Source organism: Terrapene carolina, unplaced genomic scaffold, assembly GCF_002925995.2.
Source record: "Terrapene carolina triunguis isolate 2854851 unplaced genomic scaffold, T_m_triunguis-2.0 Scaffold58, whole genome shotgun sequence".
Taxonomy (NCBI): domain Eukaryota; kingdom Metazoa; phylum Chordata; order Testudines; family Emydidae; genus Terrapene; species Terrapene triunguis.
Genome location: NW_020664409.1, coordinates 52417011 through 52444637, shown reverse-complemented (window position 1 = coordinate 52444637; position 27627 = coordinate 52417011). Strand labels below are relative to the sequence as shown.

At 41.6% G+C, this 27627-nt stretch overlaps 1 protein-coding gene across 1 annotated transcript in view; it reads left to right on the top strand.

The window, feature by feature from the left end:
• ASPH (aspartate beta-hydroxylase) overlaps positions 1-27627 on the top strand; it is a 167513-nt gene that overhangs the window by 42851 nt on the left and 97035 nt on the right. Inside the window, exons 10-19 of the mRNA XM_026662251.2 lie at positions 5902-6006; positions 8108-8152; positions 12764-12802; positions 15924-15965; positions 16946-16990; positions 17456-17488; positions 19531-19575; positions 19695-19736; positions 20695-20745; positions 21504-21548. Of these exons, the coding sequence (XP_026518036.2) occupies positions 5902-6006; positions 8108-8152; positions 12764-12802; positions 15924-15965; positions 16946-16990; positions 17456-17488; positions 19531-19575; positions 19695-19736; positions 20695-20745; positions 21504-21548 (492 nt within the window). The remainder of the gene's footprint in view (positions 1-5901; positions 6007-8107; positions 8153-12763; positions 12803-15923; positions 15966-16945; positions 16991-17455; positions 17489-19530; positions 19576-19694; positions 19737-20694; positions 20746-21503; positions 21549-27627) is intronic.

The window sequence follows — 27627 nt, the reverse complement described above, 5'->3', positions numbered from 1 at the left end:
CTGTTTTTCTTATACTGCATAATACTGGTGCTTTTTGCCTTACTGCTAAAAATAAAAACAGAAAAGCTAAATAGAAATCACTGAACTAATCTAGAGTTGTGATTTTTAAAACACTTTGTACTGCTCCAAAATCATCTTATTGTTGTCTCCAAAATCTTTTTATTATTGTTGTTGTCTAAGGTATTTGAATTCTTTGAATGGACTAAGAGGTTTGCAATTTAAAATTAATAATGTAAGGGAAGAATTTTTGTAATCACAAAAAAGTGTCTGTCTTCAGTAGTGCAAAAGTTGCAGAAAGACTTGGTACATTCAACATATGCCCCGGCTGTCTAGAATATGTATTTGATAGTAAAATTCCATACACACCGTGTTTTTTCACATATGGACAGACTAGGAAGGGATCTATGGTTGGATATTCTAAAAGTAAATGCATTTTTCTTCGAGTAAGGCCTTATGTATTATGAGTTTTAGTATCTTATTTAGTATATTTTAAATCAGTAAACAAAGGGGTAGTAATAAAGCAAAAGAAAATTAAAAAAAAATTATTATCCAAGAAGTAGACTTTCATTATGTTAGTTCCATTAATGCTGTCATTCAACAGCAAGCTTTGCTCTCCTGCCTCCATGACTGTTGTTTGGTGAAAAACAGGCTTACCAGTCAAGTGACAGTTTTGTATGGAGACCGTTATCCGGTAACCCTTTAACCGGGTAGCTGATTCACTAAGCAATGATGACCTTGACCTCAAAAAATACAGCCAAGAATTGTGGTGTCCTGCCATTTAATTGACTGTTCTTAATGGTATAATGAAAACACACACACCCTTTCTGTGGTCCATCATAGATTAATGTATAATTTTCCAGAATCTTGTTTCCCTATTCTTGAACAAAGATGTATTAGACAACAGACCAATGCTGACTTGATTTTTTTTCTATTGTTTAGGTGTAGTGGTTCTCTATGTACACGTCTACCCCGATGTAACGGTGTCCTCGGGAGCCAAAAAATCTTATTGCGTTATAGGTGAAACCACGTTATATCGAACTTGCTTTGATCCACCAGAGTGCGCAGCCCCGGCCCCCCGGAGCACTGCTTTACTGTTTTATATCCAAATTCGTGTTACATTGGGTCACGTTATATCGGGGTAGAAGTGTATGTTGATAGACATGTGTTGATAGACAAGGGCGGTGACAGAATTTGTAAGTGAGCTGAAAATGGGAAGATTTTATTATGATATGGGCATCCTTATATGAAGATGAGCAGAAGTTTAGAATCTACTGGTATATCAAACATTTTTTTTCTCTTGTTGTTCTTACCGTGAACCTGCACTTGAAATTTAGGCCCTATGCCTACATATGGAACTTTCTGTTGAATGACCGCATTAATGGAACTAACATAATGAAAGTCTACTTCTATGGATAATTTACATTATCTGATAAAAATATGACCATGTAGATCATTGTTGCTACCACTGTTATATAATTGCAAAAAATCTTGTACAATGTATGCCATCTAAGGTGTCAATGGAAAAGTTATGGTTTGCTGAGTGTGATCATCCTATTTGTAAGCATGCATTATTTTTGTATCTGGAGTTATGAATATTGACTGTGTACCTGCATTTCCAATGTTTGCTTCTGGATAACACCCACAAGGTATTTAAATCCAGTCTAGCCAGCATATTGGGAAGGGAATATTTGAGTTGACGGCCCATCAGTGAACACAATAGGACATGGAAGAAACCTATCTTCACTAGATGAACATTCTTGTGGACATTCTAGCTAGAATATGGGTAATGGCCCCTGCTATGACTCATAGAAGCATGCAAGGGCATGTGACTAGACCGTGTGGTACTGAACTCCATTTTGTGCCTATATTTTCCCCCAAACTAAGACTGAGAGCTTTCCCTCCACATGCCAGAAGCTATAAAAGGCCCTGGAAGCATCTCCGTTTTGTCTCTTTCCTGCTCTGATCTCTGGATTATGAACTTACACTAATGGGAGCATTCTAACCAATGATTTGGAAGCACCCAGAGATTTAATAAGTCAGCAGTTTATTCCATCGCTGCTCCAAACCTGGTACAGTAACTCCTCGCTTAACATTGTAGTTATGTTCCTGAAAAATGCTACTTTAAGAGAAACAATGTTAAGTGAATCCAATTTCCCCATAAGAATTAATGTAAATGGGGGGGGGGGTTAGGTTCCAGGAAAAAATGTTTTCGCCAGACAAAAGACTATTTTATATGTGTATAAACAATTTAATACTTTACACAGCAATGATGATTGTGAAGCTCAGTTGAGGTGGTGAAGTAAGGGTGGGATATTTCCCAGGGAATGCCTTACTGTTAAATGATGAACTAGCATTCGGCTGAGCCCTCAAGGGTTAACATGTTGTTAATGTAGTCTCTCACTCTACAAGGCAGCACGAATGGAGGGAGGGGAGACAGCGTGGCAGAGAGAGACAGACACACACCGTGTGTGTGAGAGAGAGAGAGATGTGCATTACCCCTTTAAGTATGCTGACCCCACTCTAAGTACATTGCCTTTTTAAGTAGATCAGCAAGTTGAGACAGCAGCTGCTGCCAGCAAGCTCCCTCCGTCCTGAGCCCTGTCGTGTCCCCCTCTGCACTGTGGAGATGAGGTACAGGAGCAGAGGGAGGGGGAGACCCTGACATTAGTATCCCTCTTCTCTCTTCCCCCCCACCCCTTTGCACAGCAAGCAGGAGGCTTCCGGGAGCAGCTCCAAGGCAGAGGGCAGGAGCACGCGGCAATGGGGGGAGGGACAGCTGAACTGATAGTCTGCTGGGTGGCTGCAACACAGGGAGCTGATGCGGGGGCTGCTGGCCCACCCTGGTTCCAAGCCCCCAACAGGCTAGCTCCAACAGGTTGCTCTTTCTGCAAGTGGTAGGCAAAGGCTGCTGCCAAACAACATAAGGGAGCATTGCGCAACTTTAAAGGAGCATGTTCTCTAATTGATCAGCAACATAACAACGGAGCAAGGTTAACCGGGCCGCCTTTAAGTTAGGAGTTACTCTACAAGAATTCAGCAATTATTCCAGGGGTCGGCAACGTTCGACATGCGGCTCGCCCGTGCCGCTTCTCGCCGCCCCCATTGGTCCGGGACGGCGAACCGCGGCCAGTGGGGACTGCGATCGGCCAAACCTGCCGCGTCAGCAGGTAAATAAAACTGGCCCGGCCCGCCAGGGTGCTTACCCTGGCGAGCCGTGTGCCGAACGTTGCCGACCCCTGGATTATTGTATGTATTTTATTCCTTTAACCAGTTTTAACTCTCACCTTTTTCTTTCTCTTATAAATAAGCCTTTAGATATTAGATTGGCAACAGCATGATTATTGGGTAAGATCTGAGTTGTATATTGATCTGGGTATGCGGCTGACCCTTTGGGATTAGAAGAACCCTTTGAAATTGGTTTTAAATAACCACTCATCATTAAATCTAGTGCAGGGGTCGGCAACCTATGGCACGTGTGCCAAAGATGGCACGTGAGCCGATTTTTTTAATGGCACGCTGCTGCCTGCCCGAGTCCCGAGGACACGCAGCCAGTGAGGGGCAGAGCCTGCGCCGCCCCAGAGAGGAGCCGCCTCAGCGGCCTGCCCGTGGGCTCCCACGTCCCCTCACTCAGCAGGGAGCCCGCTCACCTGGGCTGCCTTGGTATAGCTGGCCATGGTGGATTGGCGGCGCGCCAGGGGAGCGGGTTCGCTGCCGGACCCGGTCCCGACTCCTGGCGGCAGTAAGCGCCGGCTGCTGAGCGTCCCCGGGAGGAGGCGCCCGGCCGCGGCCATGGATCGGTACTTGCTGGGAGGAGTGGAGAGCCCTGCGGCCCGGCGGTGCTGAGCGCACAGCAGGTGCGGGCGAGCGGGAATCGGTGGTGGCCAGAGAGCCTGGGATGAGGACCTTGCATACTGCTGGGTCATGCGCCGCCCGGAGCGGCTCCTCCAGACACAGCCAGAGGGGACTCTCTCGCTGGGGGGCGCTAGTTGCGCTCGTGTGGTGCGCCGCGGGGCCCTGAGTGGGTGAACCAGCTGGGGGCCGCAGGAGTGGGGGAAGTCCTCTGCCCTGACCCCCCCCACGCACCCCCAGCCCTCTGCCCTCAGTCCTGACCCCCCCCCACACACACACACCCAGCCCTCTGCCCTGAGCCCCACAGCCTCGCACGTCACCCAGGCCCATGCCCTGAGCCCTGTGCCCCGCACACACCCCAGGCCCCTGCCCTGAGCCCTGTACCCCTCTCTCACACACCCAGCCCTCTGCTTGACTCCTTCAGCCCCCCCCATGATCCCAGCCCTGACTCTGGCACCCCCACACATACCCAGCCCCCCCCGCCCTGACACCTGCACCCCCTCACATGCCCCCAGCCCTCTGCCCTGACTCTTGCACCCCCCCACATACCCAGCGCCCCCACACCCCATGCACTCCCCACATCCCCACCTCCACCCTGAGCACCAAACGGGAGCTCCTGCACACACACCCCCCCCACATTCCCACCTGCACCCTTCGCACCAAATGGGAGCTGCCCAGGTAAGTGCCCCACACCCAAATCTCCTGCCCCAACCCTGAGTCCCCTCTCTCATTCTAGCTCCTGGCCAGACCCTTCACCCCCAGCCCTGTGCTCAGTGCACTTCCACCCTCAGCTCAGTGCAGAGGGAGGAAGAGAATGGGCCAGAACCAGGGAGAAGGTAGGTACCCACTGTATGTGGGCAGGGCCGGGACCCCAGACCGACAGCGGGCTGAGCGGGTCTGGCAGCTGGCATCCCGGCTGTCAGGAGCCGGCGGATGGAACCCCTGAGCGGCAGTGGGCTGTGGGGTCCCGGCCACCAGCCCTGCACAGCCCGCTGCCGGTCTGGGGTTCTGGCTGCCGGACCCTTGCCAGCTGGGGTCCCAGCCACAGGCCCCGCTCAGCCCACTGCCAACCTAGGGTTCTGGCTGCTGGCCCCTTGCCAGCCGGGGTTCCGGCCGCAGGCCCCGCTCAGCCCACTGCCGGCCTAGGTGAACAGAACCCCAGACCAGCAGCGGGCTGAGTGGGCCGGCAGCGTAAGATGAACATTTTAATTTAATTTTAAATGAAGCTTCTTAAACATTTTGAAAACCTTGTTTATTTTACAATACAACAATAGTTTAGTTATATAATAGACTTAGAGAGAGAGACCTTCTAAAAAACATTACAATGTATTACCGGCACGCGAAACCTTAAATCAGAGTGAATAAACGAAGACTCGTCACACCACTTTTGAAAGGTTGCCGACCCCTGATCTAGTGTCTGGGTGTTGAATCCAGGTCTGGAATACCTAAGGAGGCTGCATTTCTGACTTCTTGTTAGCCAATGTGGTGAGACAGAAGTTTACTTTTGTTGCTAGTGTTGGTATATCTTATGGAAAAAAACTCACCAGTTTTGGGATGTCTGCCCTATTTCTCAGCAGTTTCTCCTGAATTTGGTATTCTCAGTTGTGATCCACTGAGGCACGGTGACGGCTTACATATGGAACTTGATATTGAGTGACAGTCATTAATGGAACTAACATCATGAAAATCTACTTCTGTGGATAATTTTTTTTAATTCTCTTTTGCTTTATTACCCTTTTTTGTTTACCGATTTAAATCAACTAAATAAGGTACTAAAACTCATGATACATAAGACCTTAGTCGAAGAGCAATGCATTTACTTTTAGAATATCCAACCCCATAGGTCCCTTCCCTCCTCTTCTTAGTCTATCCGTGTGAGTAAAATTCCACACAGACCGTATGTTTTTTTCAATCAGACATGTATGAGTCCAACCACACTGATTCAGTTGCAGGGCCTTAGTTTGTTCATTCTCAGCCAGTTGTCCCTATGTACATGGAGAGGTTGGAGGTTATTTGCAGTGATTGAGAGCCAGAATATGGTCACCCATTAAAATATCAGAACATTAAATATGAAAAAACAGCAAATGTCTTACTTTACAGATCCATATGAATATTACATGGATTTAGAAGAGCCAGCATATGAGTCAAAAGTTCCAGGTTTGTAAACTATTAAAAAACCCTCTTATTAAAAATTACTTGTATATGTTATATGGTATTCAGGTTTGTATTCTCAAGTAGTTTGGCATAATAAACCATTTTTGGTACACGTTAGTCTGTAATGAGGAATGGGCAAATCTGGGTGTGGCTTTGGTTTTGCAAAACAGCAGTTCTATTTAATTTTGGTAAGTGAAAAAAAATTAGGCCACAATTGGTGAAATCTTTGCCTCATTGAAGTCTATGATAAAACTTCCATTAACTTAAGTGAGGCCAGGATTTCACTCCATGTGTTTGAATTTTTTTAACCTGTAAGGAGTTTCCTGTGCTCACTTGTGACTCTTAAACTAGAGTAACTATAGATCCTTAGATTTTAAGGGCAGAGGGTACCATTATGATTATCTAGTTTGATCTGCATAATGCAAGCCATACAATTTCACCCGTAATTCCTGCAGCAAGCCAAATAACTTTGTTTAAACTAGCGCAGCCTTTTAAAATGACATCCAATCTTGATTTAAAGTCTCTAAGAAAATCCACCAAATCCCTTGGTAAGTTGTTTCATTAGTTAATCACCATCACTGATAAAAATTTGAACCTTATTTCCTATTTGAATTTGTTTAGCTTCAGCTTGCAGCCATTGTTAAATTTAAGATCCCTCTGCTATAAGAAATCTTCTCCCCCCAGAGGTACCAACAGATTGTGATTGTTTCTCCTTAACCATCTCTTTGATAAGTTAAATAGACTGAGCTTCTTTAGTCTCCCACTATAAGGCGGATTTTCCAGACCCCAAATCGTTCTTGTAGCTCTTTTCTGAACCATTTCCAATTTGTCAGCATCCTTTTTAAAATGTGGAAACCAGGACATTGCATTACAATAATGGAACACAGGGACGTAGTATTCCAACTGATGCTGTATATGGAGGTAATACCACCTCTCTACTCCTAATCTATATTGCCCTCTTTATACATCCAAGGATTGTGCTAGCCCTCTTAGCCACAGCTTTGCATTGGGAATTTGTGTTCAATTGGTTATACACCATGACCTCTAAATTCCTTTAGAGCTTCTGTTTTCCAGGATATACCCCCTCATTTTGTAAGTCTGACCCACGATTCATTGTTCCTCGGTGTATTATCTTTTGCATTTGGCTATATTAAATGGTCAAGTGAGTCCAGTTTACTAGATAGTCCCAATCCCTTTATATTAATGACCTGTCCTTATTTACCACTTCACCAATCTTTGTTTAATCTGCAAACTTTATTTGTAAAGGTTTTGTTTTTTCTTCCAGGTCACTGATAGATAGCACTAGGACAAGAACAGATCCATGCCAGACTACACTAATAGTACCCCCAGTTGATGAATCCTATTTAGTTATTTTTCAAATGTCAGCCAGTTTTTAATCCATTCAGTATGTGCTATGTTGTTTTTGTTTAGTGCTATTTTTTAATCAGAATGCGATTTGACTTAGACTTCTGCAAGTCATGTGGTACTAAGTATATTGTGTCAACAGTTATCTTTATCAACCAAACGTTATCTCATCTAAAAATATATATCGTTTACAAAACAATATCAAGTTCATAATTCTATCTTCCCTTTCATCTTGAAATAATTATTACCCTGTTTCTGAGACCACAAGCAAAATGAAAAATAAGTTAGCACATGTTTTTTAAGATCATGTATGGTATATGTAGAAACATTATTTTGATTAAATGCAAAAATCTGTTGCCCTAATTTTTGGAATGCTATTTGCTTTATAGTTGTAAATACAGCTCCCTAGGCCCCAATCCTGCAAATACACACGTGCTTCATTTGACTTATGGAAATAGTCCCACCAAAGTCAACGAGACTACTCACATTCTTAAAGTTAAGCACATGCACAAATTTTCCAAGACTGGGGATTCCTATTGTAGCTTGTGGGATGTGTGGTTTTATAAAACAGTATTCAGTGCTTAAACATAAAGTTGCATGATTACAAATACTATTAGTATCTGGAATATAATTGGAGTGGAGCTAACTGTTTACTCACAGGGTATTTTGGTTACTGCTGTGTTGCTTGGCTATTTTATGACAGGTTAAACAAAGCAAGTAAATATTTCTTTCTTTTTAGATAACACTGAATTAGCACAGGAAGATGCTCTTGAACATCATGGAGGTACTGTAAAAAAATACTTTTTCCTCTTTATACCGTGGTTAAAAAACTGCATTTCATTTGGGTGTCAGGGGAGTGGTGTGCCTTTCTTCCTACAGTTTAAGGACTTCATCAACTTTTTGATGATGCCTTACCTTTATATTATAGCTTCCATCCTGCAGGATTCCAAAGCGCTTTATAAACTTAACTTGTATGCAATGTAAAACAATGCAGCTGCCCCAGTAATGGAGTCACATGAGTGGAACACTATCTTGCTCAGAACATGCATGTGTGAAAGACAGACACTAGAATGGATCTTAAGTAGCAGGCAATAACTTTATTAACTTAATACTGGGGGCAATAGCTACCCATTGCTAGGGCCCTACCAAATTCACAGCTGTGAAAAATACGCCATGGACTGTGAAATCTGCTCTCCCCTGTGAAATCTGGTCTTTTGCATACTATACAGATTTCACAGGGGAGACCAGCGTTTCTCAAACTGGGGGTCCTGACCCAAAAGAGGGCTCCGAGGGGGGTTGCAAGGTTATTGTACCAGGGGCATGGTATTGCCACCCTTACTTCTTCACTCCCTTTAGAGCTGGGCGGCTGGAGAGTGGTGGCTGCTGGACGAGGGCCCAGCTCTGAAGGCAGCAGCCCAGTAGTAAGGGTAACAATATTATACTATGCCATCCTTATATCTGCGCTGCTGCTGGTGGCAGTGCTGCCTTCCGAGCTGGACTCCTGGCCAGCGGCTGCCACCAGCAGCAGCAGCGCAAAAGTAAGGGTGGCAATGCCCCAACCCACCTACAATAATTTTACAACTCCCTCCCCCACCACTACCCTCTTTTGGGTCAGGACCCCTACAGTTACAATGTCATGACATTTCAGTTTTAAATATCTGCTATCATGAAATGTAAGATTTTTAAAATCCCATGACCGTGAAATTGACCAAAATGTAATGTGGATTTGGTAGGGCCTTACCCATTGCTTACCAGGCATTCAACTAGATCCAGTGTGAGTTTTCCGGTCTCTCTCCAAATAGCCAGTAACTCAGGACTTATCTCATTTCTGAATTCTTTGATCCTTGGTACCCTCTACCCTTTGCAGGTTGGGATAGAGTGTACCAAAAGGGCTCTTGGTCTGCCAAGACGTTAGGCGTCCCCTTATGGGCACAAGGCCCACCAGCTAAAATAAACATTACTATATTTTCTTTCAGTATTAGGCTCCTGAATCTTAGTTGTCTTCAGTGTTTTCTCAGTTCTCCAGCCTGGGATGTCTTTTACTGTGCTTTATCGGTGAACAGACTCCTGGTCAGTTATCACACAGCCTCCAGCATGTAACTTGATCCCAGCTACACTGTGTTGAGTGCCACTAGCTACCCACTCATGAATTACTCTGCAGAAGAACACCAGCAGATTCTCTAGTCCCAGACTTTCTCCCAGAAATGTGCATCTTGTATTGCCCTGCACTCTACTGGACAATGCAAACTCCTAGAAAGTGTCATTTCATCAGTGGAAAATGACATGCACCAGTTTTGTTATCCTATATGGAGTTTCCCACATACTTTATCTGACCAGAGTGTTTGGATTAAAACAGTGAAATAAGTTTATTAACTACAGAAAGAAAAGAGAGATTTTTAAGTGACTACAAGTAATGAGGCATAAAAGTCAGGATTGGTTACATAAGAAATAAAAGATAAAATGCAACTGACATTTAATTTAACAAACTAAAATGAATCCAAAGCAAATACCTTTCTCACCAGACGCTTTGCAGTCCACTGGCTGAGATTTTTTTCAGCCAGGACTTCCCCTACCCTCCAAGCTCAGTTCTTTGAGTCACTGATGTTATAAGCAGAGATGAAGGAGGAGAAGTGAGGTCAAGTGTTCTTCTCCCCTCTTTATTATTCAATTTCTTGTGCTAGAAACATCATTGCTAAGCCATGGTGAAAAACAGTCCCTTGTGGTTGTGAGGTTTGAACCATCCTTGTGATGAAATGTAAATTTCTTGTCCATGCCTTCCCGCTGCCAGAGAATGACCAACTAACCAGGTGGTAGTCCGTTAACACCTGGCTGGGGTGCCAATGTATCTTAGTCTCTGAAAACTGGTTTGGGCTTGCTTTTCTAATTGGAATATGTTACAGCAGTGTTATACAGTAAGATATTATAACTTTACATACAATATTGATTCACACATTTTACCAGGACAGTATTGTTCAGTAGATTTGAGTTTTCAAATGATACCTCACAAGGCGTACTTTGTACAACATTTTATCATCTTGAAAAAATGGTCAACATGGGATACAGGCTGTCACAGGATGTTTAAGTGCTATGGGATAATTAATGATCAAATCCAAAACAGCAGAATGTCCCATTACATCATGCTGTAAATAGAAATGACTGAGTGCTGCCATTGTAAAATGATGTCATTTTTTTGTAGTATATTTTGTGAATTTCACCGGAAAATCTAGCTACTGACTCAACCTAAACCCTCCTATCTTGTGGGAACTTATTTTTAAATTTGTCTTTTGATGCAGGAAAGTTTTCAGAATCCTGTTGGGGGTGGGGGAAGCTCTACCTGAATTGAACTTTTTTGTCTTCATTTTAAATATATCACTAACTTACCATTCAAACAAATAACTTAGTATATTCGTTAGATAACTTTTAACATTTATCCTATTCATGTTATCTCTGAATTCTGTGACTTTAATACTTTTTTAACAGAAGATATAGTGCACCAAGACTGATGAACATTTTTAACTATTGTCTTTAATGAAAATATCGATCTTGATTACATTTTAATTGTCCTGATACTTTAATATTTCACTTTCTTTCTTTTTTGTGAAACTAGACCCTATTTTCACCTCCCCTCCTTTTTTACCAATAGGAGAGTCAGGAAAACATAAATTAAATAAATTAATCTAAATGCTCAGAAGTGAAGCGCATATTTGTAACAATGAAATTACAAAAAAGAGGAGGGATGCTAATTTTCAGATTTTGATTATGAATATTAATACAAAAAGTAAAGCAATACATTGGTAGTTTTCAATTGCTTTCAAGTAGTAACAGTGTATTAAAAAACAGAAACCAACTTTTTGAACAGCATTTGGTTACAAAGTGATCAAAGACCCAAACCCCTGGGTCTTTGGACAATGGAAAAATCAGTCAGGTTCTTAAAAGAAGGATTTTATTAAAAAGAAAAGGTAAAAATCATCTCTGTAAAATCAGGATGGAAAATAACTAACTTTACAGGGTAATCAGATTCAAAGAGCCCAAAGGAACCCCCTCTAGCTTTAGTTTCAAAGTTACAACAAAACAGGGATAAACCTCCCTCTAGCAAAGGGAACGTTCACAAGCTGAGAAAACAAAGATAAATACGCCTTGCCTGCCTACATCTAATACGCCTTGCCTGGCTGTTACTTACAAGTTTGAAATATGAGAGACTTGTTCAGAAAGATTTGGAGAACATGGATTGATGTCCGGTCCCTCTTAGTCCCAAGAGCGAACACCACCAAAACAAAGAGCACAAACAAAAGCCTCCCTCCCCTCCCCCACCCCATTTGAAAGTATCTTGTCCCCTTATTGGTCCTTTGGGTCGGGTGTCAGCCAGGTTACCTGAGCTTCTTAACTCTTTATAGGTAAAAGGATTTTGGTGCCTCTGGCCAGGAGGGATTTTATGGTATTGTACACAGGAGGGTTGTTACCCTTCCCTTTATAGTTATGACACAAACATTTAAGTGCTAAGTGAGTTTAGGCTTCTGCAGGGTCCCAGGGATAGCTGAGCGGGGATTTTTGAATCCTATTGGTGCCTGATTCTGGGATTTAGGCACCTGAAGTGGCAGTTAGGCACATAAGTCCTTTTGTGAATCTTGTTCTAAATAGTTTGGGGTATTCTATTTTTAGAATAATATGTTAATTTGTTTGCATTTATATTGAGCTTTTCTTTTAGTACTTACTGACATTGCATAAATTTGATATAAAACTCCGTGTCCATTTAATGTACTGCATACCTTTCCAAAATTTTAAAATTCACATCAGCGACACGTTAAATCTCCGTATAATAAATAGCTAATTCTTAAAGTTCTAATTGCCATTACCCAACAGCAAAATAATAATAAAGGCTTTTAGTCAATTAGCCTCTTTCCTGTCCAAAGACTTGAAAGGAAAAATAGCCCTTGAATTATGTATAAAGGTAGCAAATTTGGCTTGACCAAATAATTGTATAAAACTATCCTGCATATCAATGATAATTGTCCTGAGGATTTATCTCTGCTTTGGTCAATGTGCTGAAATCTAACTTTTTGATCTCATCTGGTTGAATGGAAAAATACTTTTTGAACTTTCACTTGACTAAATTTTTTTAATGAGACATTTATGGATCCGGTTATATAGTTGTTCCAGGGGTGGAATTTCCATTGACTTCAATAAAGGCTCTGTGTGTATGTGGAGCTGCTGCACAGTCAGGCCCCAAAACTTTACTGGGAAAAGCACTTGAATGCGCTGCATTGACTAGATGAGCTAATTTCCAACTCTAACACCTACACTTAGCAAATGTGTTACATTTTATGACGCTTTGCTAAATCAGACCCCAGAACTTTTGGTTAATATTAATTCTTTTTTTTTTTTTTTTTTTTTTTAGAACCAAATTATGGAGAAGGGACTGAGACTCAAGATACAGGTAGAGATCTAATACTGTTATGTTGGACGTGGAAAGATATTACAGTTCTTAAACAAATGTCATTAAGGTGGAGTTAAAGCTGCAAATCAATACCAATTAAATCAAACATTATAATATCTTAGTTTTTTAAAGAGTAATTGAGCATTAGATAATTGTTAGTTAATGCTCCCCAAACAACCTTAATTTCAGCCTACAATCCAGCTATATTATAGTGTGGAATCTGGGTCATGTCAGAAAGTTACAAATATCTTATGTGGCCTTTTCAGTCAGAATATACTTTGGGTGGTGGAAAAGATGGATTATGCTCTTCAGCTAATGGTGGTTATAATGAGATGTTAGTTTTGAACAATATTTTGAGGATTATCACCTCCACATATATGTTTTTTTAGATAATATCCTCAAAGAATTCTCACCCTTGAGGTCTGACCCAGTAAGACACAGGTTGGGAACTTCTTTAGCTCAAAGCTTTTTGGGAGGGCTCCCTCAGACAGTTATGATGTGATAGTTTAGCATTGCTCCCCTCCACCTACTGGTTGTGTGCTGCCCATTGCCACTACCGTAGCCCTAAAACCTTCCAGGCCATTGCTTATTGACTGCAGGCAGGCAAGGAGCCTACAGGACCTGCAATCAAAACCATCTGGAGCTGCCACTAGTGGCTCTGCTTTGACCCATTGATCCTGCCTTCAGTGCTGGATGTCCTCTACCCTCTTGGCAACACCATTAAGTTAGGTTTGTTTATTTGGTTTGGATGCAGTGTGCTATATTCAGGAATATGAAGCTTCTTTGAGGGCTTTGCACATAAACAGAGATGATTGAAAAGATTCTGATTCTTTAGCTTTCGAAGGAGACAAATAAGAATAGCCACAATAAAAGTATATAAAATAGCAAATCTATAGCGAAGATAGATCTAGAGCTTCTGTTTTCTCCTTGTTCTTATGTTGTCTCAGAAAATAAGAAAAAAGAGACAGTCAATTTGATTAAAAGGTGGCAAATTCACCTCAAAACTAATTAAATTAAAAGGTGGCAAACTCATAAAAGGAATTTTTTTCCCCATGCCATATATAATCAGGTTGTGGAACTCATTGCCACAGGATGTCCTCAAAGCCAAAAATTTAGCAAGTTTCAAAGAGACTGGTGTTTATATGGAAAACAAAAATACTGATAGTTAAAGCAGTTAATCGAAACAAATTTTGGAAGAGACACCCTCCTGCCTCAAGGTTTAGGTCACATTAAGTTATGTCAGGGTACAGCCACCGCTGTAATTAAACCGCTGTTGCATGTCCACACTATGCTCCTTGTGTCAGTGGAGCACATCCACAATAGCAGCTCTTGCATCGACACAGAGAATAGTGCACCATGGGTAGCTATCCCAGTGTACAACTGGCCGCAGCATGTTTTGGGAAGGATTTGCAGTGCCTCGTGGGGGCTGGTTCAGCACCACATGATGCAGGTTTCTCAATCCCATCGTTCCATGGGGATTCTACTCGATTGCCAACTACCCTGGTAACCTGCAGCCCAGCCATCTCTGTCAGAAAGCATGGATCCTGCACTGCTCTTTAGTATTGTGCCGTGCATTATGACCACAAGGCTATAAGCGGAGCTCAATAGGGGAGGAGCGCTATTCGGCTGAGGGAGGCCTTGAAGGAACAGTTTAACACTTAGCCACAGTAATGGGTGCTGCTGTAGTGTGTTGAGCCTGGCATTATTTGTCGCGCTGTGCTATGAGCCTTGTAATGATTGCTGTGTGCGCCCAAAAAGTAACACCCTTTAAATCACTTTTGAAAGTAGCACTTAGTAATGTGACCAAACTAACATTGCTGAACAGTAACATAAGAAGTCCACCGATTGGAGGGGGGGAGGGGGAAGGAGAATGGGAGTCGTGTGTGAGAGGAACTGTGTGTGTGTGTGTGTGTGTGTGTGTGAGAGAGAGAGAGAGAGAGAGAGAGACAGGCAATGTGTGTTGGGGGTGTGTGAGAGACTCTCTGTGGAGGGGTTCACGCCTGAGTGAGCGTGTATGCATGGTGTCTCTTTGACGTGCAGCTGCAGGGGACTCAGCCATGCAGCCTGCCTGCCGCTGCGGCCCTAGTGTTGGGGAGAGCAGGATTCCTCCAACACTATTTGGCTGTCATTGTGTTTAATCTCCCATGGGTGGAGAGCCTTGGGTATTGCTGCAACCTTGGAAGATGCATGGATAGGGGGGATCCCTACAGTGATTTCTCCCCACAGACCCAGCCTCAGACCTACAGCCTCCTCTCCCCACAGCCTCAGTGGAAGCAGCACTTCCCCTGTAGTGCAGACAGGAGCGCTGGGCAGATGCTATGTGACCTCTCCAGCCGAGCAAACAGGAAGAGCAATTTCAAAACTTCCTGGGGCTTTAAAAAGGGAGTGGCGCATAGCTGTGTAGCTGGCTGCAGGACGGCGGAGTTCAAAACAGTGACCAGTCCTGGTGGGCATTGTGGGATACCGGCTTGAGGCCAGTTATGGCAATGTAAGGAACTCAGTGTCTACACTGATGCTGCGTCGCTCTAACTACGTCACAAAAAGCTCTGTCTCTTGTCAGGATGGTTTTATTATGTCGACATAGCAGGCGAGTTAAATCGGCAGGAGGAGCATTGTAGTGTGTAGGCCTCCACTGTTTTGTTGACAAAAGCTGCCTTTTGTCAACAAAACTGTGTTGTGTAGACAAGGCTTAACTATAAAGGGATTCAGAGGCAACCTGAAGTTAGGGATGGATGATCCCACAGCCGCCTAGTGCAAGATACCTTACACCTTCTGAAGTCTCTGATGATGGCGACAGGAGACTGAATATGGGACTAGAATATGGACCACTGGTCTGATCCAGTATGACAATTCTTACCTACCTATAAAAGTAATGGGGAAAAAACAATAGGCAAAATTGAGGGGGAAGAGAATTGGTTCATGGGTAGAGCAAGACCACTCCAGAGAAGAGAAAAAGACTAAGTAGTGGAATAAAGTAAAGAACAAAGCTAACACATCATTTAGGTTAGTAACCTTAATATGTTTATGCTGGATTTTATTTTACAGAAAAATCTATTAGTCAATGGTTTTTGTATGACTGCACTTACGTAAATAACTGTAAGATAAAATTATATCCCCTTAGCGTATGCAGAATTGGAGACTGGAAAAACAGAAGAAACCGCAGGTAAACTACTTTAGGATAGTAACCTTTAGATATAAGCGACAAAGAGTCCTGTGGCACCTTAGGGCTTGTCTACACTACCGTGGTAGTTCGACGGCTGGCAATCGAACTTCCGGGTTCGATTTATCGCGTCTGGTGTGGACGCGATAATTCGAACCAGGAAGTGCTCGCCGTCGACTGCGGTACTCCACGTCAGCGAGAGGAGTACCGCGGAGTCGACGGGGGAGCCTGCCTGCCGTGTGTGGACCGCGTCTGAACCGCGGTAAATTCGAACTAAGGTATGTCGACTTCAGCTACGTTATTCACGTAGCTGAAGTTGCGTACCTTAGATCGAATTGGGGTGTTAGTGTAGACCAGGCCTTATAGACTAACAAACATATTGGAGCATAAGCTTTCGTGGGTGAATACCCCTCTGATACTTTAGATATAAGTAAATCTCCCCAACACCAAAATAAAGAGAAGACAACTCCAACTGCTACCCTATTTCTTCTAGAGCCAAAAGGAGATTTTTTTTTTTTTTATTGGTGCACAGGTAACTTAAAATTCACTATCTGAAAACTATTATTTTTCATGTAACATCTAAGATTGCTATAGCTGAAAGATTAGAGAGAGCAGTTAATATTTCTGTTTGTATCAAAAAATTGTTTTTGGTGCATTTACAACACCTGTATATAGGTAGCTTCACTGTTCTACCCGCCTAGTCAATTGTTTTCCCCTGTTTGTGTAGAGTGGGAGAAAGAGAACCATTTTAAAAAGTAGGGAAATGTAATTTTTTTGAATCTATGAAATTTGGCAGGGAAATTCTGGGACATGTAATATCTGAAACTATTTTAACACAATGAAATTGACAGGATTTCAAACTAGCATCCCTTTGTAAATTAGATGGTAAATAACACCTTGCTTATGAATTCTGCATTCATTTAATAAAGGTAATTTTAAAGAATGTTGTTCTCATGTATCATTTGAATGTATCCCCATTTCAGGTAAAGAGCCTGTAAATGAATACTACTATGAAGAAAGCATACAAGGTAAAAATTAAATACATTTGTTAGTTGTTTACATTAATTATGGAACAGTGTTTGCGTATTACTTGTAGGGTTTTATACACAGAAGATTGTTAAATGTTACAAAAATTGGGGCCCATACCATATTGGCATAGTCACTTTCTCAGTCCTTGTCAGGTATTTTAGCCTCCTTAAAATGAAGCTTAATTTAAATTAAGCCCTACTGTGGTATACTCAGTCTAGTGCTCTGGGTAATGCAAGCCTGTTCTAGATGATGATTTGTTTGTGGTTATCTTTCAACAAAATCATGTACTTATTTCCATTTTTATAGAGTAATTAGAAATTTCTTAATATTGTAAAACATTATTCCTTCCTTAAAAAGAACCTTTTTTTTAGGCATTTCACATTTTATAAATGTTCTCTTGATGCTTAGTAGTGATGTTGGCCCAAAATAATAAATTTGAAGCTAAGAAATGTTGTTCCCAACAGAACCAGCTGATGATGCTGAAAAGGAAGATGAAAGTGAGTATAAGCAGCTGTTCTCTTCTCTTCTCTCTGAAAGGAGGGCTTAAAGATTATTTTTTTAAAGTTACTCTATCTTAATACAAATTGAAGACACTTATTAAAAAATGTACTTGACTGAGATTTTTTCTGTTGCCTACAGTAGTTTTAAATAGCTAATTTCCTTTGGAAAGTTATATAAAAAAAAATTATAAAAGCAGGTTTTCTTTTCCCCCAGGTTATAACAAAATGTTAATTAATACTTTTACTGCTTACTGCCTCTTGTGGATCTCAGATTCTGGGTATCTGAACTCCATGGTTGTCCAAACCTATTTGTGGTCGCATTGTTCTTTAACCATTTTATACTTCACTTTTTTCAGTAGTTTTGGACTTGACTAAATTAGGTTCTGCTTCTGCGTGTTGTTTCTTTAACTCCTGTGTAAGCAATGGAAACTGAAAGTACTCAGAGCCTTGCAGGAACAGACCAATTCACTCCAATGGGACTTACTCGCATGCTTAAAGTTGCTCATCGGAATATCTGTTTGCAGAATTGGAGCCTTAGGCTTTGTCTGTACTGAGGGTTTCCCCTGAATTCAGCTATTGATGGGCAGTGACAAGAGTAGCTAAACCAATCAAACCTCCAGGGGTAGAAAAGATAAAATGATGTACTGTAAGTCACAGTTTGCACTGGTGCCACATACCTGTTTCAAGTAAGACTAAGCTCTACTGGTGCAGAAAGGGTGGCCGCCACCTGGGCCCCCCCTCCTGGCCTCAGGGTGGCCCTGCGAGGTTCCCCCTGCCTCGATTTCCCTCTTCCATGCTCTGGCTGTTCCCCCTCTTACAAGAGGCCCATCGCCCTCCCACATTCTCCACCATATTTGATAAGATGGCTCCTGCCTGGGGTTGCAGGTCTAAGGCCTGGTCTACACTGGGGGGAGGGGGAGATCGATCTAAGTTAAGCAACTTCAGCTACGTGAATAACATAGCTGAAGTCAGTGTACTTAGACCTACTCACTGCGGTGTCTTCACTGTGGTGAGTCGACTGCTGCTGCTCCCCTGTCGACCCCGCCTGCGCCTCTCGCGGTGGTGGAGTACAGGAGTCGACGGGAGAGCGCTCGGGGGTCGATTTATTGCATCTAGACTAGATGCAATAAATCAACCCCCGCTGGATTGATCACTGCCCGCCAATCCGGCAGGTAGTGTAGACATACCCACAGTATGACAGACCTACCTGCTTCAATTTCCCCTTTCTCCCAGAGTCCCTAATAACTCCACACACATTGTCCACATGTAAATTGCCCTTTGCAGGGTTAATTTATTATAAAAGTTCCACAACAATAGACCAATATTCCCCACCATAGTATGTGAAATCTTCCAAGTCCCACTAATCCATGAACCCCGGCATCTTTCATGATGCTCCTGCTCTCTGGCACAGGCTGGTAAAGTATAAAATTGAGCATTAGTTTGTCTTAGTAAACATGTCCACTAACTTTAGTGCAGCTTTGATTTTTCAATTTAACACACAAGTCAGGAAATCGAAAAGTGTTGGCTCCTATAGCAATGTTAACTCTGCCATGTACACCTCCACCCCGATATAACGCGACCCGATATAACACAAATGCGGATATAATGCGGTAGAGCAGCGTTCCAGGGGGCGGGGTTGCGCACTCCGGTGGATCAAAGCAAGTTTGATATAACGCGGTTTCACCTATAACGCGGTAAGATTTTTTGGCTCCCGAGGACAGCGTTATAGCGGGGTAGAGGTGTAGTATAGTTTCTATACAACACAGTTGTTACTAATGGTTTTGGGAAACTTCTAACCTTTTGACATTTTATTTGAAATTGACTTAATTTTTTTCATCTTGAACGCACGTGGTGAGGTGCTTGTTTGGGAATCAGACACAAACTTCATAGAACTTTCCTTATCTCCATTCTCTTCCTGCGAGGTTTTCCATGGGAGGGGTAATATGAGCCTTAGAAATTAGCCTTTACTTTGTTTTGTTGCAGGTTTAACAAGTGTAAAACTTACTTTAGGTATTGCTACAAATATTCTGTCTTCTTAGCTGCAGGGGCACTTCCAGAACCAGTAAATGAAGATACAGAGCCAGGTATATGTTTTCTAATTATAGTCTTAAACGTCTATGAGAGAGGCCTTTTTTTAAGTATTTGACCCTAAAACAGCTAATTGGGGTTTTTTTGTTTTGTTTTTGCAAACCTTGAACTCTAGATGAAATTCCTGAGGATGTGGAAATTAATAAAAAGCAATCAGGTATGCATATTTGCTTTGTAAAAGTATTTATTTTCATGTTCAAATTGCCATATCTGTCAGTTAACTGTAAAAGGAAGGGATGTAATTAATTGTTTCCTACAGTGCATTACAAGAAATATTTGAGGTTTCAGATTTCCCAATAGAGTTAATTTTGCCCACTGACACACCAACTGTTAAATAAATGTTTTAATTACTTGCAGAAATGTATTTGCATTTGATTTTAAAAATTGAATGTATGGACTCTTAATTCTGAATGCAGTGTTATTGTTGCCATGTCGGTCCCAGAATATTAGAGAGACAAGTTGGGTGAGGTAATATCTTTTATTGACCCAACTTCTGTTGGTGAGAGAGAGAAGTTTTAAGTTCGTCCAGTAAAAGATATTACCTCACCAACCTTGTCTCTCTTTATTTTGAAGACTATTTGAAAAGATTTAAGTTTGAAAACTTTTACATTTATGGCTTTGGTGTTGCTGGCTACATTCTAGTTGCGCCGAACTTAATACAAAGCTATTTAGTATGTCAGCTCACTGTGAGAAAAATCTTACAAGCCTTACTCTGTCCATGCTCAGTCAGTGTTTCCAGTGAACTAAATGGGAGTTTTTCCTGAGTAATGCCTACAGAATTTGACTGTATATTAATGTAGTTTTTTTCTTATGAAAATGTTTTAGTTTAACGAACTTAAAAAAATCTTGCTTTAATATAACTAACTGAAAGTGTATATTACTGTTGGTATTTCATATTACAATGATTTAAAGTTTTAATACATAGTTCTGTTTTACTGAAAACGAGATTTATTGTAGTGAAGAGGCATTAAAAACTATTGCACATAACAGATTTTAATAAGTAATGTCTAGTGTCACATCTGTACCCATCTGTTGGGTTTGCAGTTAGTGTGATAAGCAAACTCATGCATACAATACTGTAAGTGTAATATACACCTTAATTTTCTTTGTAACAGAGGAAAAAGAACATACAGAAGACACTGTTGCTGCTGGACCTCAGGAAACAGGTTTGTGTAGTAACTCTTCTGCAATAAATCTCTGACCTAATTTTTTTTAGCGAATATTTCTATTGTGAAACTCAAGAACTGTGACTGCTGTGAAATGGAATCCTGTTTTATAATTAGGCAGATATGAACTAAATTTTTTTTTTCTGTTTCCAGATTTGTTCTGCAAAGGTTAACAATGTTACAGTGCATGCTATTTTTGAAGCTTTTAGCGTGGTCATTTTTGTAATAGCACCTTTGCTATAATAAATATTATCAAACAGTGAGGCTGAGTGACAAGAGGTATATATTTTTTGGCTTTAAATACAAAAGGACATAAGAATAGTCATACTTGGTCAGACCACTGGTCCATCTAGCCCAGTATCGTGTCTTCCTACAGTGGCCTATTCCAGATGCTTCAGAGAGAATGGACAAAACAGGGCAATTATTGAGTGATCCACTCCCTATTGTACAGTCCCAGCTTCTGGCAATAAAATACAGTAATACCGTTTTTTAAATTTAAATGTGTGTAAATCAGTGAAAAGCATAAATACTGAAAAAGTGTATGGCCAATGTACACGCACATTTCAAAAGGTGTGTGTAATGGGCCCAGTGTCCCCATTACATACCCCTAGCAAAAGCCCCCTTCTGTTCAGAAAGGTATTTTGAAAGAGTAGCTTGTGTTAATGAAATAGTTACTGCTGAAATGACCCGTACAGAATTATTTAAGAGTTTTGAAAACAGATACATTATATGTAATTGCTGCAAAATTTGATTTACAGAAGTTCCTGTTGAAGCAGAGAATTACTCAAATGATGATCTAGTGGGTAAGTTAATTTTTAGAGTGTTATCTTTTTTTAATAAGATTAAACCCTTAGGAAGAAATTTGTGTGTGAGAGAGAGAAAAAAGTATAGATGTTCAAATATTATGACTTGAATTTGCTTTCTGTTTTTGAAGTAATAGTCTTATCTTGGTCTGAATAAATCCTAAGGCTATTTATTTTTGAGTTAACAGGAAGTAACTTCAGAATACTATTCCAATTATTTTTTAATTCAAATTTTAAATGAATAAGAAAAAAAAAATGGACTGTTCAACTGATGAAGAGGTAAAACTAAAAATGTGTGTATTTGAAGAAAGTAATGCATTCTTTAGTGTAATTTTAGGTCCTGGTCTGAGAGGAAGACTTTTTATGACAGGGGTGGGCAAACTTTTTGGCCCAAGGGCCACATCTTGGTATAGAAATCGTATGGCGGGCCATGAATGCTCACAAAGTTGGGGTGTGGGAGTGGGCCAGGGCTCTGGCTGGAGGTGCAGGCTCTGGGGTAGCGCCAGAAATGAGGAGTTCAGGGTGTGAGGGGGATCAGGGATGTGGCAGCGGGTAAGGGCGTGGGTGGCTCGGAGGTGCAGGCTCCGGGTGGTGCTTACCTCAGGCAGTTCTCGGAAGCAGCGACATGTCCCCCCTCCAGCTCCTACACGGTGGCATGGCCAGGAGGTTCTGCTGCGTGCTGCCCTGTCCTCAGGCGCCGCCCCTGCAGCTCCCATTGGCCATAGTTCCCGGCCAATGGGAGCTGCAGGGGCGATGTGCAGCGCAGAGCACCCCTGGCTGCCCCTGTGCGCAGGAGCCGGAGTGGGGACATGCCGCTGCTTCCAGGAGCCACGCAGAGCGGACCCTGACCCTGCTCCCCGGCTGGAGTGCCAGAGTGGGGCAAGCCCCAGACCCCGCTCCCCAGCGAGAGCTCGAGGACCGGATTAAAACGGCTGGATGTGGCCGGCTGGCCACATGCGGCCCACGGGCTGTAGTTTGCCCATCCCTGTTTTATGGCATGCTACTTTGAGTATTTTTGTCTTAGTCATCAGTTAACCGGACTGCCACAGAACTTCCAGTTCCTCCATTCATTATCTAAATGGACAGAGTGATGCATAGTGTTTCAGACCCACAAATATGCTCCAGATGTTCAGAACTTAGTACCTTTTGAGGTTTACTTCTACAGATAGGTACATGATTTTGTTCCTTCGTTACTATCCAATAAATAGAGCCCCATGCACACACTTTCCTTGGGTCCTGCTTTCAGAGTTCAACATCAGACATTGCCAGTGTTTCTTTTAAAACGGAGCAGATAAGTTGTAAGAAGTACAGTGCAGAATCTCACATGAGCCGATGGATAGACCTTGTAGTCTAGAGGGAGATCAGATGTGCCCATCTGACTGGGCTGCTCTGGGGGTCCCCAGCATAATTTTAGTCAGCCCTTTGGTTAGAGGGCCATCTAATGGATGGCACCCTCCCTGGGCTACTCCGAATCTCTGAAGTATTGTGCTGTGGCCCCATCCCTAGCCATGTCCTGGAATACCCCCTTCACTAGAGCTTGCCAGGCATCCTTGAAAGGCAACCTTATGGATGTCCTCCACTGTACCTGTGCTGTAGGAATCTGCCTTTGGCAAGGTTCAGGACTTTTAAGGTACATTTATGCCACTCCAGCCCTTTCATCTGGCATATAGGGGCTGCAGCAGAGGTGAACATCTGATCCTTTTTCTTTCTGTCTTTCTTGGTCATGTTTCCTGTCTCTTCTGGGTGCAAGTCTGTTTCTTCAGTCTTTGGTCAATCTAATAGTTTTAGACACATACTCTTCAATTTGTACAATTTAGAATTTTGTCAACTTTTTGCTTGTCTTCAAGTGCAAAATATTGTCTGGGTTTATTTCCTGGTACAAGAATGAGATACACTCATCCTTCTTCAGTTTTCAAAAAGTGCTATGGAGAGTTTTTGGACATAAGTTAGTCGATTGTTTAGTTTTGTTCCCATTTCTGTTCCAATTAATTCTTCATCCTCAAACTTTCATAGAATATCAGGGTTAGAAGGGACCTCAGGAGGTCATCTAGTCCAACCCCCTGCTCAAAGGAGGACCAATCCCCAGACAGATTTTTGCCTCCGATCCCTAAGTGGCCCCCTCAAGGATTGAACTCACAACCCTAGGTTTAGTAGGCCAATGCTCAAACCACTGTGTTGGGTATCTTACATAATACCTGGTATCTCAGATATTTCATGTGCAGGCTATATTTCTGGTTAAAGTTTTCACTATACTAACTTTTGAATCCTCTGTATTTTTAAATGCAGTGAAATTCTATTCAGTTATCATCCGGTGAACAATCGGTTTAGTGGTAAAATTGTCACCTGTTATACAAGATACCTGCATTTGTTGGACTTTTGGTCAATGCAGGAGTGGCTGTGGTAGTGAAAGATCCAAGAACCCCATGTTGTGGCTTTTTACAAATCACAGTTGTGAAGTAGTTAGTGTGCTAAATTACATCATGAACCTTGACTGAGGGAATCTAAAATGTTTGTAGTAGTACATAATCCCATATTGGCTATGAGGGTTATCCAACAAATGTGTTAATCCTGGCACGATACATTCCACTGCTTATGACATGGTATGAGCATTGATATGAGATTTATCTAAAAATGCAATTTAGTTAATTGTTTAACAATAGCGGTTTTTGAAAAAAGTTTATAAACTGAATAAGGTATGACTGACAGATATCTTTTACAGTAGTAAATTCAGTGAAGATAGTATCCAGATTTGGTATGTTTTTGTTTTGAGTCTGCAATCTTAGTCCAAGGAAAGATACTTGTTGTCAAGGCTGATTTGTTCCATGGAAATATTACTACTTCCAACTTTAGTATCAATGCAATACTGTATGGTAGTACAGATAATAAAGAAGCTAAGATTGTATGGCTCTGGTGCAACTAGTCCATAATTTTCAAAGTAGAGAATTGTCCCACTTGCATAATATTCTTCAGACTGGTACAAAATGTAGGAACATCATCCTGTTGTGTGATTTGCATACTGCTTTGATGCTTAATTCAAATTCCAATCATCAACTCGAATTTTGTTGATTTTGGTTTTGGTAGATGACATTCCTGTAATTTAGGATTACTTCTGATGTGATTTCTGCCTCATAATCATGTGTCAGTGAATGTTTCCAATATTTGCTCAAAGTAATTTGGCTTATGTTAAATACTAGCGGCTGATTCCCCTATCTTTCCACATGTGTAACTATGTAATCCCTACTACTGTTAATGCAAGCATGAATGGATCATGTGACAGAACTGGGCCCTAATTGTTTACTGTGTGTTCCTTACGTTCTGGTTTAAAGAGAGCCTTTAAGGCTGTTACAGATTTCCATAAACCACGTAGAGACTGGCTGAGAGGTATAGGCTATGACATGGTTTTCTGACAGCATGGTATTGTGTGTTGTGGGCTTTTTTTTTTTTTTTTTTTTTTTTAATTGTGAGGTCTGGTGAATCCCTGTCTGGAGAAATTGTGCTTTGCTACTGTAACCCCCACACCTACTGAGTGTGGTGTTATGTCCATTTAATGGAGGGGGTGGAGAGAGAGAGAGACTGCTTTACAGCCTTAGCTAACAGCCAGTTGGAGGCTCATACACTAAGCTCCAGAGGTCCCAGGTTCGATCCCGCCTGCCACCGACCGGGGTCTGTCAGTGTTACAAGTGGGGGCTTGTCTGGGATTTCAACTGGGAAGTGTCTGAAGCTCAGGGTGTGCTTCCTCAGCTAGGGGATGTATGTAACCCACACACCTACTGGGTGTGGTGCTCTGTCCTATCTAGTGGCACTGAGACCAGAGAGAGAGATTGAGTCTGCTCTACAGCCTTAGCTAACAGGCAGTTGGCTTTTAGTTCATGCAGTAGAGGCTCATGCACTAAGCTCCAGAGGTCCCAGGTTCGATCCTGCCTGCTGACGACCGGGGTCTGTCGGTGTTACATTACCAGTACAGAAAATGCCAGTAGCTAACACAGTTTGACTCTCAGTGTTTGTTCACAGTAAGTACCCCTTTTTTTTAAGGTAACTTTGTCTGTCCCTTAAAATATGAGATATGTTACTTTCTTTTGCCAGTATCAACAAATTTAGTTTAACATAGCAAACATGTTTTAGTCCCTAAGGGAGACAGGACTTCATCTCTGTATTTGCCTCTCTTATATTTTTATTCATTACAGTAACTGAAGTATTAAGGGTAGTTTAGATGAAAGAGTAAAAGACATTTACCATTGTTTTAAGCAAGCCTAAATTGATTTGCATGCAGAGTTTTAGAACTCTCATATGGTACAAGTGAAAAGGTCCAATTGTTTAATTACTTCAGATTTCTCATGGTTCCCTTGCTGGTGATTTTAGGGTTATCCTTCTGTTGTATGTTTTACATTTAATGCAGCCCTTCTCAAACTGTGAGATTGGCCTTCTGGTGGATGTTGCTTCTCTTCAGGGAAACTCTGGGAAATGTAGAGGGAAGAGAATATATTTTTCTCTTTCTCCTTAGGACTTGGAATAAACTAGAGCTTGTTAAATTAACAAATTCGGTGCTAATTACTAAATATAGTATCGGACTATTCAAAATGAAATGACGCATTCAACAAAAAGAAGCAGGCTACCCTGTCTATACGTACAGTATGTAAGAAAAGGATTAAGTATTTTTCCTTGCTCAGATGAGAAACTCTAGTAAGTGTGGAAAATCTTGATCTAATTGCATAATACTTTTTGAGAAAATACATATTGTAAGTAAAACTTAGTTTTATGCCAATATGTAGGCTACAAGTCTACAATTAATTTTAAAAAACTAAAGGTGAAGATGTAAGGGGAAGTAAGTGTAAAATGTGTGTCTTACCTAAATGTCTGCATACATGGGCAGAAATGCATTTAGCTATCGATGCAAGGAATGTGCATATGGTGGGTGCATGAAAAATGACACATTTGTAAAAAAGAGTGGAAGCTACACATCACTCATTCTGCCATTTCAGAATTGGTGAAGTAGAGCTGTTAAATGGAACATACTGGCAAATTACTGCTGGTCCTTGGTAGTGTAACTTGTGATATGCATGATGGGGAAGGAAAAACAGTTTCCCCCAGGTCCTGACTTATTCTCTTTCACCCCTCCTCCTAACACAGCTGGTTTTCCCCAGCTGTTACATCCACCTCATTATTCCCAAACCAAGTTATGGCTGGCTTGCATCCAGCTGTCTCTGCCATCCAGTCCCCCCATTAGGTAATGGCTTTTTTCCTTGTTTCAAGAACCCTAGCCTTCCATTTCCCCCATCCCTTGTTTTTGATGGAGTTCTGTGAGCATTTTCTCTACTCAGTTGTCATTTTGGGGAGGGGAGGATAATCTTTATAAATTGCTAACTGGGTATGTAACTTTTGTTCAAATACAGATGGTTCTGATACTTTTAAGGTCTCAGACTTTACTAGCTGCTTTCACACAGGAGACATTCTTGTTATACTCCCTTCTTCTCCCCCCGGTCCTCCAGAATATAAAATTCATACTTATGATGACTGAAAAGACATTTTGGGTGATTGAGTGTTCCCTCTCTTTCAGATGGGTAAAAATAATTTTTTTTAAATGATAAAATTTAAATTAAATATTTGAATTAAAAATATTTTTAAAAAATAGATGTAAATTTGAAATTGACATCCGGTGTTATGGCCTAAACTTACTATGATCTATTAAAATTACTTAAATAATATTAATCAGTACATATTTGTTGCTGAAGTTTCAGTCAGTCCACTGAATTGGTGGAAGTCACTGGCCATATACCTGGAACCAGAGTTTGTTGAAGTGCTAAGCCAGTTTTTGACAGTAGTAGCCTCTTCTGCAGGTGCACAGAGACTATTATTTTCATTTCATTTCATTCAGCTGTTCAGTACAGTTCAGTGCCTAGTTTATTGACAGTTAAGAAACTAATTGGGAGTTGTAAAAGCAGGAAAGCTTGTTTTCCTCTTCCAATTGATGAATAAAATCTAGGTGTAAAAGGAGAAGATCTACTAGTTCTAAAATTGGGAAGGACTTGGTGACCAGAAATAACCAGTTCACTTCACTAAATAGAGATACTTCCATTGTTTA